At 44.5% G+C, this 15,206-nt stretch overlaps 2 protein-coding genes across 5 annotated transcripts in view; one reads left to right on the top strand and one right to left on the bottom strand.

Annotated features, from left to right (window-relative positions):
- LOC135977338 (rho GTPase-activating protein gacV-like) overlaps positions 1-15,206 on the top strand; it is a 954,030-nt gene that overhangs the window by 495,745 nt on the left and 443,079 nt on the right. The window lies entirely within an intron of this gene.
- Positions 1-15,206, bottom strand: part of NSF (N-ethylmaleimide sensitive factor, vesicle fusing ATPase) — a 167,391-nt gene that overhangs the window by 23,672 nt on the left and 128,513 nt on the right. For all 3 annotated transcript variants that reach the window (XM_005311728.5, XM_065577730.1, XM_065577729.1), the window contains exons 16-17: positions 9,058-9,124; positions 7,422-7,501 (exon numbers count right to left, since the gene is read on the bottom strand). In XM_005311728.5, the coding sequence (XP_005311785.1) occupies positions 7,422-7,501; positions 9,058-9,124 (147 nt within the window). The remainder of the gene's footprint in view (positions 1-7,421; positions 7,502-9,057; positions 9,125-15,206) is intronic.

Genomic DNA, 15,206 nt, shown 5'->3' on the forward strand with positions numbered 1-15,206 from the left:
CCCTGCAGCATATCACCAAGCTCACTTTTAAGCAGTCACCAGAAAGTCGAAGCTAAGGTCCCACCCTGGCCAGACCCCGAGAGTCAGCTCCCACTGACTGCAGTGTTAGTCACCCAGGGAACTCCCAAGATTCACACACTGCCCACTTAGGGAATATTGAATTCAGATTCTCACACTGTCCAGTGAAAAAACTCACAAGCAACCCATCTGCTGGCCCCAGACAGTGTCACATCTCCTGTTCTGGAGACAGGCACCTGTCAGCAAGGGAACAAGATATTCACTACGGCAGAAATTAGTCTCTAGGTCTTTGTTTTAAACTCTGTAAAGGCAGCTAATCAACATAAAACAAGAGGTCTCTAAGAAAAGAATCTTCCACAATCAATCATTTAAATAGAAGTTATATTAGTAGAATTCACTTGTATTTCAGAAGTTTCACCCACTCTGTTCAGCACATTATTGTTTAAGTTTAGTGGTGAGGAGTGCTTCACTCTGTGTATTGCTTGTGAAACGCATTTGACAATGAAGACCCAAACAGCAGCCAATCCATATTGACGGAGGCTAGTCACATGCTGGAGCTTAGATTCTATCCATCTTCATCTTACTTTAATACAGAGGTGGTGTACGTCAACGGAGTCTGAGGGTATGTCTATACTTACCCGCTGGTTCGGCAGCCAGCAATCGATCTTCTGGGATCGATTTATCGCGTCTTGTCTAGACGCGATAAATCGATCCCGGAAGTGCTTGCCATCGACGCCGGTAATCCTGCTCTGCAAGAGGAGTAGGCGGAATCGATGGGGGAGCCTGCCTGCCGCATGTGGACCCGCGGTAAGTACCTTTAAGTTCGAACTAAGATACTTCGACTTCAGCTACATTATTCACGTAGCTGAAGTTGCGTATCTTAGTTCGAACTGGGGCTTAGTGTGGACCAGGCATAACTTGATCTTTTAGCACTTGGAAGACGAAGCCTCACAGCCACGCTGTAAGGCAGGTCAGTATCATTATCCCCATATTCAGTGGAGAATATTGAAGCACGGAAGGTCTACGGCCAACATTCTCACAAGCGGCCCCGTTTTCACTGCCCAACCTGAGAAACCTAGGGACCAGCTGCCACAGGTTCTGAGCAACGGCAAATTCCTAGGAAAGTCAAGAGAAGCTGCAGGTGCTTAGCACCTGAAAGAAAAGAAGTTCCAAGTTGGTCACCTAAAACATTATCCCCCAGCGGTGGTTTAACCAGCACAGTACATCCCGCACAATGGTGAGACACAGATGGTTTTGCTTCAGAGCCATCCTTTATGAGGCTGGGAGTAAAAAACCTTGACCATTGATTTACTGAATGACCATGGGCATGTCTCTTAGCCTGTCTGAGCCTCAGATGCTTGATCTGCATATTGGGGTTAATACTTACCCAAATTTAAAAAGTAAGTGCTAATTATTTTAAACAGAGTTATTTTACCCTCTTCTGAAGCAATATAGATTTTTCAGTGTTCAACACTATTCAAATGACTTCAATGCACAGACAGGATTCTATATAAACTACCGGGGGACTCTGCTACACACAAGTTTATTCAGATCCCCAAGAGAGCAAACTGGGTTCCAAGCAACTACCAAATCCAGCAAATCTGATCATTCCATGATAAAGGAGTAGGTAAGGGCCTGACTGAGAAGCTGCAGCTACATTACAGCTGGGCAATGACAGAACCCAGAGGGAGAGAATAAAGCTATTCCAGAAGTTTCCTATTCACTTGTCCTTGGTTCCTTATAGCTTTTTAACAGGCCTTTTGGGTGACTGGAATCCTTCCCTAAGTGATGGGTTTGTGGTGGTGGTTTTTTCCCCGCAAACAATAGGCTAGATTCTGCTCTCAGTTGTGCAGATGTAAATCCAGAATAACTGTTGACTAAAATGAAGTTACTCCCAGTTTACACCAGTATACAAGAAAGCGGGATTTGGTTCTATTATTTTTTAAACCTACTGTCCCACACGCACATGTCCAGCAATGCTGGGACATCATTATTCTGCATGTGGAACTATACCAGACAAGGAGCATGTTCCCCTCCCCCTCCAGCCTTCACAAATCTGCAGAAGCCTGCCAAGTCCCAGAAAAGGAGGAGGGGGCCTCAGGGATCATAGGAAGGGCATTCGCAAGGGTGTCCGAGAGCATCTTGCTAAGCCGGACATTTCACAACACTGAACAAATTGTACGTCCAACTTAGTTAGGGGATGCTGCAATGGTCTTTCACTCTCCGAGCTGATTGTTAGCTTTTCATAGGAACCAGCAGGGAAGCACATGTGAAATCTCTGTGGTGTTGGTGAGCGTCCCCATGCCTTGTGTGACTCTGCATGTAGATGAAGCAGCTTCTTAGGCTTTCAGAGCTGCTGCTGCTTAGTTCTCAGAGAAGTCCTTTTCTCCAGCTTGGCTCCCTGCTGCGACAGCCCTTTTCAATCTTTCTATTTCTCCCCCACCCCCATCTCTTCTGCTGCAGAACACAGGGAAATCTGATTGAAATAAAGATCCAGGAGAACATGTTTTATTTTCTTCTCTTCAATCCAGTTTAGAAAAGCTTTTTAATTGGTTTAAAAAGATGCTAAACAAAACACAATGTTTTTCCGTCTTCTTGAACTGGTAATAGATACCACTTTTTAAGCATTGCTCAAAGAAACTCTGAATCGTGGAGTGCAACAAGGAATTTAAAGCAAACTCAGAGTGGTTTTCTATGGCTTCTAAAGTCTCATAGATTTCGTTTGCGATTTTTTTTAAATAGCAAACAAGCCAGAAATCCCAACTCCCAGGGGCTGCTATTTGACTAGCATTTTTAGTCCTGCAAGGGAAGCGTAAAGACTACGACAGCCTCAATGGGGAGAGGGGGAATCTGGGAGGCAGCTTCCATAAGCCAATTTAACACAGAGCCATGCATCTTGATGCATGATAATACAGTGGCCCAGAAATGCCCCTCTTACACACTCATTTTGCCCGTGGTAGTTGTGGGAAGCTGGTTGCAGATTAAGTCTCTGTTCTGTGAGTGACATGACAACACTGTGTGAATGTGTAACCTACGGAGTTACACCAGGAGTACGTGTTCAGCTGTCTCCCACTCACCCCATCTTCGTGGTTCCTATAAGTCTAGACCCCTGTCAGACAAACGATACTGTGCACGCTGCAGGGCACACTGACAACAAAAATAAAGCCAAAAGGCCTGTTTGACAGCAACGTGAGAGATGAAGGTTGCCTCTTCTGCTATTCAGTGGCAACTCTCACGAGTGCTTTGGATATGGTTGGTAAGGGTCAGGGTATTTTTATTAGGAGTGAGTTTGAACGAAGGTGTCAATCCTGCAGAGACTTATGGGCTTGCTTAATTTTATGCATGTGGGACATAAGCACATAAGTCTGTAGAATCATCACCAAAGTCAGCAGCTAGTGCAGACTAATCACTCACCGTGGGAATGACTGATTACATAGTATTGCCGGCCAGTAGTTACCATTCCAAATCCCCACCTCTCCCTGCTGGCTTTTCGACCTCCATATGAAGCCCTGTGACTCTCTCAAACCCCCTCGCTTCCTCTGATCAAAGCTAATATCATAGTCACCACCTTTCTGATTAAAGGAAACACCCTTTCCAAAAATTGCTCGCCCTTTTCCTGCCCCATTGTGGGTTTGAGATATAGAATCATAGAAGATTAGGGTTGGATGAGACCTCAGGAGGTCATCTAGTCCAACCCCCTACTCAAAGCAGGACCAATCCCCAACTAAATCATCCCAGCCAGGGCTTTGTCAAGCCGGGCCTTAAAAAGCTCTAAGGAAGGAGATTCGACCACCTCCCTAGGGAACCTATTCCAGTGCTTCACCACCCTCCTAGTGAAATTGGATATTAGGAAAAACTATCTAGACCTTCTCCACTGCAACTTCAGAGCATTGCTCCTTGTTCTGTCATCTGCCACCACTGAGGACAGCCGAGCTCCATCCATCCTCTTTGGAACCCCCTTTCAGGTAGTTGAAAGCAGCTATCAAATCTCCCCTCATTCTTCTCTTCTGCAGACTAAACAAGCCCAGTTCCCTCAGCCTCTCCTCGTAAGTCATGTGCCCCAACCCCCGATCATTTTTGCTGCCCTCCAATGGACTCTCTCCAATTTGTCCCCATCCTTTCTGTAGTGGGGGGCCCAAAACTGGACACAATACTCCAGATGTGGCCTCACCAGTGCCGAATAAAGGGGAATAATCACTTCCCTCGATCTGCTGGCAATGCTCTTACTAATGCAGCCCAATATGCCGTTAGCCTTCCTGGCAACAAGGGCACACTGCTGACTCATATCCAGCTTCTCGTCCATTGTAATCCCCAGGTCCTTTTCTGCAGAACTGCCGCTTAGCCAGTCGGTCCCCAGCCTGTAGCGGTGCATGGGATTCTTTTGTCCTAAGTGCAGGACTCTGCACTTGTCCTTGTTGAACCTCATCAGATTTCTTTTGGCCCAATCCTCCAATTTGTCTAGGTTACTCTGGACCCTTTCCCTACCCTCCAGCGAATCTTCCTCTCCCCTCAGCTTAGTGTCATCCGCGAACTTGCTGAGGGTGCAATCCATCCCATCATCCAGATCATTAATGAAGATGTTGAACAAACCGGCCCCAGGATCAACCCCTGGAGCGCTCTGCTTGATACCAGATGTCAACTAGACATTGAGCTGTTGATCGCTACCTGTTGAGCCCGACGATCTAGACAGCTTTCTATCTACCTTATGGTCCATTCATCCAATCTCTACTACTTTAACTTGCTGGCAAGAATACTGTGGGAGACCGTATCAAAAGCTTTGATAGCTCTTTCTTAATGGAAAAATTCTCCACTCACAGTCACAGCAGTATGAAAAGCATATAAAAAAACTAGAAGCTTGCTATGGGGTCTCTCTACAATACTCACTATGCCTTCCAGTCTGAAAGGCATCTGAAATGTCACAGAGCACCTATAAACTCACCAGATAACTCAGAGCCCTGCATCTCACTCCTATGAGACTCCAGGGATAATGAGATGCAAATAGGGGCAAAAAATGAGCAGTGGATACACCTATCCAAATCTGGTGCACTTTGTTAGGCTCCTTTCTCCAAGTGACCCTTTCAGTAAGGCTAGACAGAGTTCACTTCCATCACTAACTCCACACCAATATCTTTTGGTATGAGATATTACCACCAATTGTTCCAAGGACAGTCTTGTGTTTGTTTTTAAGGGAGAGCACTAACGCCCCAGAGCCTGGCTTACATTATTTAAGAGATCTTTATAAATAGTATTTGAAGTTTCTTGCCAATATGGAAACACATTAGGCTCCTGAGGAGTGAATTGCACATGCCGATTCTTTTGATTTTTTTTTAGGCTATGTTACTTTCACAACCAAGGGCTAGTCTTCACTTACCGGCTGGTCCGGAGGCACGCAATCGATGTTCTGTGATCGATTTATCGCGTCTGGTTAAGACGCGATAAATCGATCCCGGATCGATCCCGGAAGTGCCCACAATCGGCGCCGGTACTCCAGCTCTCCGAGAGGAGTACGCAGCGTCGACGGGGGGAGACTTCCGGCCGCGTCTGGACCCCGGTAAGTCCGGACTAAGGTACTTCGAATTCAGCTACGTTATTAACGTAGCTGAATTTGCGTACCTTAGTCCGAAGTCCGGACTAAGTGGGGACCAGCCACTGGTTAGGAAGGGTGAAGGAAAGGGTGCAATATTTACTGCATCCTGAAAAGATCTTAAACACTAGGAAACTCAAAGATCGCTTCTTACAAGAAACCATGGCTTCTAACTGTGATAAAGCATGGAGTGCAAGGTATCTCCCTATGTAGTTCAAAACCAAGTTAGGAAATGCAAAGTTTAGTTTTATTCCAAACAATGTAAAACCATATTTTAAAACCCCCAAGAAATACTGGAACAAACTGAAATGGTTCATCTTATCTCTTCACTCTCAGCAATTCTGTTGCTTAAATAAATGATTTCCTTAGCACTTTGCACATAGAGAAGAAAAGGTCCTTGCGCATAGCAGGTCGCCATCTAGAGAGAACACACAGTGAATGACGACAACAAGCCACGTGAGAAGGGAAAGAACAAGCAGGTCAAGTTAACTGATTTGTACTGTATACCTCTTGTTTTTCACTTTTTGTAAAATAGGTATGTTCTAAATTAATTGTTTTTCTTAGACACATTATTACAAATATTAGTGTCCACATGGCCGGGTATTTAAATAAGTCTAAGTAACTGGGCTTAGAAAAAAGGCTTTTTCTGTAGTAAATCCTATTTTATTATTCTTAGGAAGGCTACAGTTAAAGATATTTACAGAGATGTTTGTAGGAGACCATTTAAGATCAAAGGTTTTAAGTGCCCACTTCATCTTAAGTGGTCTCCTACAACATTTATTACTTCTGCATACATAACAATCTGTTCCAGCATGTATTTAGCTGTGACACTCTGCTTCCTTCTCCAGACTTGACGAAAAGCTCTGTGAAGCTTGAAAGCTTGACCTTCCACCAAAAGAAGTTGGTCCAATAAAAGATATTATCTCACTCACTGTAAGTGCTTTGTACAGGACAAAGAGCTCTTTAGTAGAAGTCTTCTCTCTTGCAGTTTGCTGGTGCTACTAGCAGAAGCCCTGGAACTAAGGGATTTTGTCACCCACTTCTATAATTACTACTTTATTTTCCAGCATGTGACAATGAGAATAGGCTACCAATTTATTCAGGATGTGTTGTTTGGTTCCTTTGCCACAGCCTTTCTTCAACTTCCCCTTATTCCACATTTCACAGGCTCATACAGTGGAACTCAAATGAATAGCCAGGAAATGGTGCTAGAGACCCTCTCTCCTTGCCTCCCCTAAAGCAAACCAAGTTAAGTTGTCATTTGCAAGGTACCTAAACTTCACCATGTCAGCGAACATAAGTACAAAGGCTTTCCAAGCCCAGTTTTTAACTAAGGAGTCTACCATCAGACTTTAAAAACATTCATTTTCACGGGTACCTGGGGATTTCAACTGAGGCAGACAACATAAAAACCCATGCTCAACTGAAAGCACTTACAAACACTGGAGGAAATTCATTTTTTAAAATTAGATAAGAGAAAGACAACTAGATCTGAGTTTGGGAAGATTAGAATTTACTGTTTGTTTCTCAGACAAATCAATGACCAGAGAATTTTAATCTTCACTCTGTAAACTTGCTGCGTATTCAGCATGCTGCCTTCTTACTTAAGCAATGTGCAGCTATCCAGGGCTGAATGTGTTGCTAAATAAACAACAATGAATCAGGATAAACTCAGTTAAAAACCTTTATTCCGCCAATAGCAGTTAGCCACTGCTACAATTAATTGTCTGTCAGCCAGGCGTGAAGACCTCTCCTGCAGGTTACTTCTAGAAATGACAGTGCTCATGGAAACTCTCATCCTACCATACAACTTTCTTACCTGAGGAGGTGCCTTTTTTAGCAACACGAGAAGGGCCTGCAAAACCAAGTTGGAGAATCGTGGTCCAATAGGAACATAATCTGGAAGGGAAAAAACACTAATAAACATGATAATGTTGTACAGCAGGAATCAAACTTTTCTGGTTCACTTTTCAAATTCCATTGTGCTCCTCAAAGGAAAGCAGAGTGGTTTAAAGGGAAATCTTCACTCTCAGCCTTGCAGTCACAATGAAGCAACGGGAAAAAATACTGGATTTTAAATTCAGAGATCACACTGTTCCTATTTCCTTGTCACTTGTGAAGGCCTGCTGTACGGCTGCTTCTCAATAAGCCTCCTTAGAGAGCAGTAGCCTTTCCTTTCACTGCAGGACACCTCCGGTATTCTAGTTCTGAATATTTCCTCAACAGACGCTGCCTTATTGTAAGGTATGTGGGCTAAATAGAGAGGAAACCATTTTTCTTGGATGACCTAAATCTGTGCCCACAAAAGTGCATTAATAACCAGGGCTTTCAATATACAGTGCCTGTCTATTACCCCAGAAGTGTCTGTCTCTCCTTTTTTCTTTTTGGCATATCCATTAACAAAAACAAATACTGCAGAAATCCAACTCCAGGAACCCAAAAGCATTAAAAAAAATCAATTAAATGCATCAGACCTGTAATACAGGTGACAACTCCCCCACAAACCATATTCCTGCACTTACAGTGCTTGAGTTATATGGTCACTCTACTGTGCTCTTAAGATTGTCTTGGTTTCTACAATGGAGACACCTTGGGGTAGCTGCCCCACTGCCTTGCCCCTTGTACAGCAAGTCCCAGTTGTGACGAGTGGGTGTAAAATGCTAGGAAGTCAGAATTCTGCACTTATTCAGACTGACGGTACAGTAGAACCTCAGAGTTACAAACACCAGAGTTACAAACTGGCCAGTCAATCACACACCTGATTTGGAACTGGAAGTACGCAATCAGGCAGCAGCAGAGACAAAAACAATAAAAAGAGCAAATACAGTACAGTACTATGCTAAATGTAAACTACTAAAAAAATAAAGGGGAAGTTTAAAAAAGATTTGACAAGGTAAGGAAACTGTTTCTCTGCTTGTTTCATTTAAATTAAGATGGTTAAAAGCAGCATTTTCCTTCTGCATAGTAAAGTTTCATTGTATTAAGTCAATGTCAGTTGTAAACTTTTGAAAGAACCACCATAACGTTTTGTTCAGAGTTACGAACAACCTCCATTCCTGAGGTGTTTGTAACTCTGAGGTTCTACTGTAGTATTTTACACAGTTGTAAACGATTGTTCAAAAGTGCAAGACAGTGAAGAATCAGGCCCCTTTCTGACTTGTTAATTAAGCCTATAAATCTCATTTAGTTTAAAATGATGCACGTGGAGGCAGGAGCACCATGACCAACTCAAATACCTTTGAACAAGATGAAGCCAACACTGAGGTAGAAGACAAGAATATTACTGCTGGAGTTCAGAAATGATGCATGTTTAGTCCAACATGGAGGATCAATTCAAGGCTCTTGAATCATCATACTTAGATTAGACTCCATACACACTTACGGTTCCTGAATCATTTCTGATTTGTAACATTACTTTGTCTGTTGCACGGTGCAACCAAAATTCTATGACTCACCTAGGAGCCTTTCAATGTCATCGACTACTACACAGCTGAGCTGGGACTTGTATGCGTCATCAAAGATCTAGGGAAAAAAACAATTTATTATTGTCACAATCTCATCGTAAGAGATCTCCAAGACCATCCAATTATATACATGTGAACATGCCTCAAGTTCCTCGGACACATGGCCTTGTGTACTTTTGTGATGTTATGCATCAGACTGCACCTCAGACCATTTCAGGATGGCTGAGGTCAGTCTATCAACCAAACAGGCAGAGCATGAACTTGCAACTCAAAATCCCAGCACATAACTGGAAAAAGGGGTTTTGAAACATTAAAAGGCCTGTCTTACCTAAAGCTTACCATCTCCCGGACAGCTTAGAAAGGAGCTTGTCCTTCAGACCCATCCTGTCTCTGTATCTGTCTGTTTCCCCCAAAACAGCCCCCAACAACTGCCTCCCGCTCTCTCCAGAATCCTATTTTTCACTCTTTAGTGTCTTTTTGATTTGTTAGTTCTCAGTCTGAGCAAAACAGCTCTATAAATTAGTTGGCACTTGTAAGTAGCATCTTCACAGCTTAACAGCACAGGTATTGCTTCTTAACCTTCAGCACCGTTTACCCGGAGGTGTTTCATCTGAACCCAATTACCTGTTACCTTCCCTCTAACACCTTATTATTAAACTAACTCCCACACCGTAAACATTTCAGTAAATATTTCTCATGACCTGGTGACATGCAGTACTGATAAATTAATATGAATCAGTATTTCTAAATTATTACATATCTGCCCCATGTCCATCACAGCAAGAACTACGGTGATCTGCAGCACTTTGAGGTGGCAGCTTTATTGAAATTAAAAATGGAGGCTTTTATTGAAATAAGTATGAAAAAAAATAGTTACCTACCTTTTTGTAACTGTTCTGCGAGATGTGTTGCTCGTGTCCATTCCATTCTAGGTGCGCGCACCCACGTGCACAGTTGTCGGAGATTTTTGCCTTTGCAGTAGCCGTAGGTTTGGCTGTAGCACCCCTTCGAGTGCCGCGCTCATGCGTTGGTATATTAGCCCTACACCCTCTCAGCTCCTTTTTGCTGACAACTCTGACAGAGGGGTAGGAAGGCAGGTAATGGAATGGACATGAGCAACACATCTCGAAGAACAACAGTTATGAAAAAGTCGGTAACCGTTTTTTCTTCTTCAAGTGCTTGTTCATGTCGATTCCATTCTAGGTCGCTCACAAGCAGTATCCTTGGAGGTAAGCTCGGAGTTCAGTTTGCAGCACTGCTCTATCGAGGCCAGCATCATCCCGGCAAAAAAATCTAAGGCAAAAGTCTCCGACGACTGTGCATGTGGGCACACACACACCTAGAATGGAATCGACACGATCAAGCACTCGAAGAAGAAATGAATAATCCAACTGATGCTGAGGCTTATCTTATGTATTTTGATATTAAATTCAATTGATTTTCCATTGTTTCCTTGTAACGGTACAGGCAGTGACTGAGCGCCCCATTGCAGCCCTATGTGGCCTTGCAGGTGGGCACTGCCTTACTTTCCCCAAGGGGAGCAGCACAAGACTCACTTTAACTGCCCAGGGCAAGGAGAAGCCAACATACTATTAATAAAATCCAACTTCCCATTTTAATCCGGTTTCACTCCAAGAATCATGTAACAGTTCCTCAGGATCCAGGCTCAGGGTCTCTGAATCACGTCAGGTGTGTCTCCAAGTGCCTGAGAGAGCAATGGCCACCCACTGCAGCCTGCGTGGCTTCTACTCCTCTCTCTGTCTCCTGTTCCTGTTTATATATAACTCAGCATCCAAAGCCAGACAGGGCCTTGTTGATTATCCCCAGGCTGCAGGCTTCAATCTGACCCTTACACAGCGAGTACCCCCCCCCCTTTCTTTTTTCTTTGCACTCTTTTCACTTACCTCCCTCCCAGGCCCTGTCAGTTTCTGACTACATAGGCACTTCAATAGGACAAGTTTCTTAGTTGATTTCACTAGAGCTGCTGGCCAACCACTTCCCCTGCACCATTTCCTCTAAGCTGCAGAGCATCTCCTGCTTAGCAGCCCCAAGGAAGTCTAAGTCCATTAGCCATATTTTTGTCTTTGTCACCAAAGTATGTAGAGACCAGAAGTTGTGTTCCCCAATGTCTCATATAGCTCTTACATCAAACAAGTTCCTTGAACATGTTGTAATTCAAGGTTAGTCCTTCCAGCCATATCGGAGACAATTAAGAGCACCAAGCTTGTCCCATTGATGAATGAACATAAGGCCACTCCCGGTGTCTTCAAGAGTAGCCTGGCAAGATACACCCTCAGGCACATTCTTCAGAGTTTAGATCATCCTCCATCCAACCTAACTTCCTGTCTGAGTTTCAAATTCCTACTGACCACATCTCATCCCTGCAGCCTCCAAAAAATGACTTGTGAGCCCATTTCTGATCCTCTTGCATTTTGTACGAGATGGGTTCAGCAGAGGAAGAGGAGGTTACTTACCTGTAACCAGAAGTTCTTCAAGATGTGTTGTCCCTATTGGTATTCCAAACGTGGGTGCGCACGAGTGCTGTGCACTGGAGCCAGAAGGTTTTGTAGCAGTGTCTGCTGACCCGCACATGTGTCGTATGTTCCTCCTGTTCTTCGAGTGATGGTCCCTATATGTATTCCAAATGTAGGTGAGTAGCGAGCAGTGATCAGTGTGGAGGTGGGTGCAAGGATGTGAGAGTAAATGCCGTCTGTAGTATGGCATGGCCCATATCAGTGTCTGTGGCCATGCCTTGGGCAACAGTGTAGTGGGATGTGAATGTGTGTACTGAGTACCACGTTGCTGCTTGACAGCTGTCTTGCCATGAGACATCTCCCTGTAGTCTCTCTGTCCTTTCACTGCTTTCTTGTCTTTATGCCTTTACTCTTCCATTCCTAGAGTTGGGTGACTCTGATCCTCAGTCAGGAGGTGGACCTCACAGCCTCGCCTCCTCTCCCTTTGCTGGAGCCATTTTCCTCCTTCTCTTCCATCTGCCTCAGCTCCTGGTCCATCTCCTCCTGCAACCACTCCTAAGTACCCTGAAGATGCGACTCTAAGGCAACAAAATCTTATGCAGACTTGAGTGATCGGCTCTTTGGCTCAGAAGGCCTGTGACATTGTCCAGCTCACCCTGCAGTCTGGTGATTTGCATAGCCAGCTCCAGCTGCACACTCAAACTCAGTACATTTTACTTTCAGTTCTTGCATCTGGGCTTCCACCTTCTGATGCTTGTGTTTAGAGTCCTCTTTGCTCTGCAGAAGAATCCTCACCCCAGTGGACAGTTCTGCATGCTCACTCTCCAGAGCCTGCTTTGTCATCTCAAAGTTCACCATCAGTTGTTTGGTTCCTTCCAGCAGTTCTATCAGCTCCTTCACTGCTTGTATTTATACTGCTTCACTCCGCCTCCTCTCCTGGATTTGTGTCTGAGTCTTCGCCTCTGACACTAAGAGTCCTTCAGTACCTACTGGCAAAGGGTTTGCTGGTACGTAATAGCAACTCTTGACAAACTCACTAATAAGTAACAATTAAAAAGTTGTATGCAGGTACTAAAATTACGTTTAGAATCTGTGTCCCAGGCAGGGTTGACAAGCAGCTTTTTCCTAGACAAAGGAATTTTGATTTACCTGTGCTGCAAGTTACGTTTTCTACTTAACCTACGACACAGGTTAATCACGATTATACTTTCGTTTTATTTGTAGCCGTTTTCAATTTCTATTATCTTTGCTTTGTATCACTTAAATCTCTGTCTTTTATTAATAAAACTCTTTTTTTTGTTTTACTGTAAGTTCATACCAGTGCAATATGTTAAAGTAAAGTGTGGATCCTCCTCAGCTGAGCCAACAGGCTGGTGTGTATACTGTCTCTGGAGACAGCAAACCTGGCAATTTCTGTGAGTGTCCAGTGACAAGGGCTGGATACTGCAGAGAAATGCTCTTCCAGAGTTTGGGGATTAGGGCGTATCAAGTGTTGCCTGCAAGGCAAAGAAGGCTAGCAGAGTCCTAGGAAGTTTGGTCGGCTAACACACTGAGGTGACATGGTGCTGTCACTCAGTTTAATACCAACAAATCTCTCTTTTGTTAAGGCAGAGGGTGTGACATTCTATACCTCGGGGGAGCACCCTGTAACCCCCATATTCCTCATTTACATATAATTGTGATATTGCATGTAAAGCATTACATGTGAGGTATCACGGGAAAGGTTATGATCTGCTGAAACCCATCGTTCCATCTAAATATGTATATCATCAATGAATAGGACGTTATGAGAATGTGTTGTATGGTTGTCACTAAAATATGCTGTGGGTTTGGGAAGCGCCCAGATACTAGCTCTCCGGAGACAATGACAAGGGAGGTAACCAATGCCCGGATGGGTGCTAAACAGACATCACCAGCCATTCTCCAGCAGAGAAGTCACAATTCAGTGACTCACCTACATAAGGCCACACGAGGGGAATTGCTCAACCTTGCCTGGTGACTCAGCAATGCCCACCCAGACATGCCTGCACTTGTGTTCTCCAAGCACATGGACTGAGGGTATAAAAAAGAACACAGGGCCCATGCTTGGCCGCCTCCTGCTCCTACCTATGCTACAAGCAACAAAGACGCTCAAAAGACTGAAGACTCCAACAGAGGGGACTGGCCCAGGTTTGAGGGACAAACCTGTATATTAAGGACTGCAATATCCAGTGGGCTGAGAAAAACTGCTTAATCTATTTATTGCTCAGTCTAATACGGTTGAGAGTTTAGACTGTGCTTATATTTTATTTTGGTAACTAACTGACTTTTTGCCTATCACTTAAAATATTTCTTTTGTAGTCAGTAAATTTGTTTAACTGTTTATCTTTACCAGTGAGCTTGCCAGAAGTGTGTGGAGCAATGCAAGATGGTATATTCCTGAGGTACAAGGCTGGGATCTGGGGGGAATTTGGCTGGTGCCTTTCTCTGTGTGATTCGTATGTGGGTCAGGAAGCATTCATGCAATCTAGCTGGGTGGGGGACTCCACGTGCGGTTGTGCTGAGTGATCACAGCACCTGGAGGTGTTTGCTGCTTGTCACTAGCAAAGCATAGTGAGAGACAGGCTGGAGAGTTAAGGGGGTACAGCGGTCCCCCATTTTTAGGCTGAACTCCGGGGATCCCATCACAGAGGGATAACAAGGGCACTCAGTTCTGGACACCCTGAGAAAACATCACATCCTCATCATCCAGGGTCTTCCTCAGAAAAATCAATTCCTGTTCCCAGTTTGACCAATGATTCCATTGTGCAACAGTGGAGTCTCTAGTGTACCTTCTAGCTCCTTTTCCAGTGCCTCCGGTTCCTCCCTCACTCCTGCTTCTGGTTATCCACTTTGTTTCTGGCCGCTCACTCCAACTCCAGGTCTCCTTGAAGTTTAGTGACCTGAGCTCATGGACTGCTTTCTGTGCCATGTTTTTCTGGGTTGCATCCTCTTCCACCTTGACCACGGCTGCTGATAGTTCCTCTTCCTTCTTGGCCAATTGTCTTACGAACTCTGTGATACGAGCCTGCAGCTTAGCACTCGGGGCACACAGATTAGTAGAGTCTTCCTTAAGTTTCCTGCACGTTATTTCTAATTCCGACCACTGCCCTTCTTTGTGATCCTGGGGCTCTTCCATCTCTTCCTTTGTGTTAGTGCTCTTGTTGTGTTCCTCTGTCCTCTCCTGAGTCGGCATCTTTAACCTTTCTAGTGCCTTAAACTGTTTCATGATGCAGCTGTTGGCTCAGAGGGATTCTTGCAGGTGAGTGTCGAGGTTGTCCCCTGGTACCCTGGCGTCTCTTATTCACTCTGCCGCTGCTGAGCACTACGATATGGTCCCTCAGCAGCTTCATCTCCTGGATCTTCAACAGCTAGATCTGGTCCCAGCTTGCAGAGCCATCTCTTGCTCCTGCTGCTGGCTCTGCAATTGGTCCTGCGCCTCAAAGAGACTGCACAGCTGCTGGCGATCCTGTTGCAGTTTCTGGTTCCAGAGTTGCAAAGATTTCCACTTTTCCTCCAGCTGAGACTTCGCCTCTTTATGCAAGTACTACTGTTCTTTCTTCAACTATTGGGCTTCTTGGAGGCCAACTTGGGAATTTCCTCAGATGAATGTTGCACTTGCGTTTCTGTGTGTGGATTCATTTGCCC

Source organism: Chrysemys picta, chromosome 24 (assembly GCF_011386835.1).
Source record: "Chrysemys picta bellii isolate R12L10 chromosome 24, ASM1138683v2, whole genome shotgun sequence".
Classification (NCBI taxonomy): Eukaryota; Metazoa; Chordata; order Testudines; family Emydidae; genus Chrysemys; species Chrysemys picta.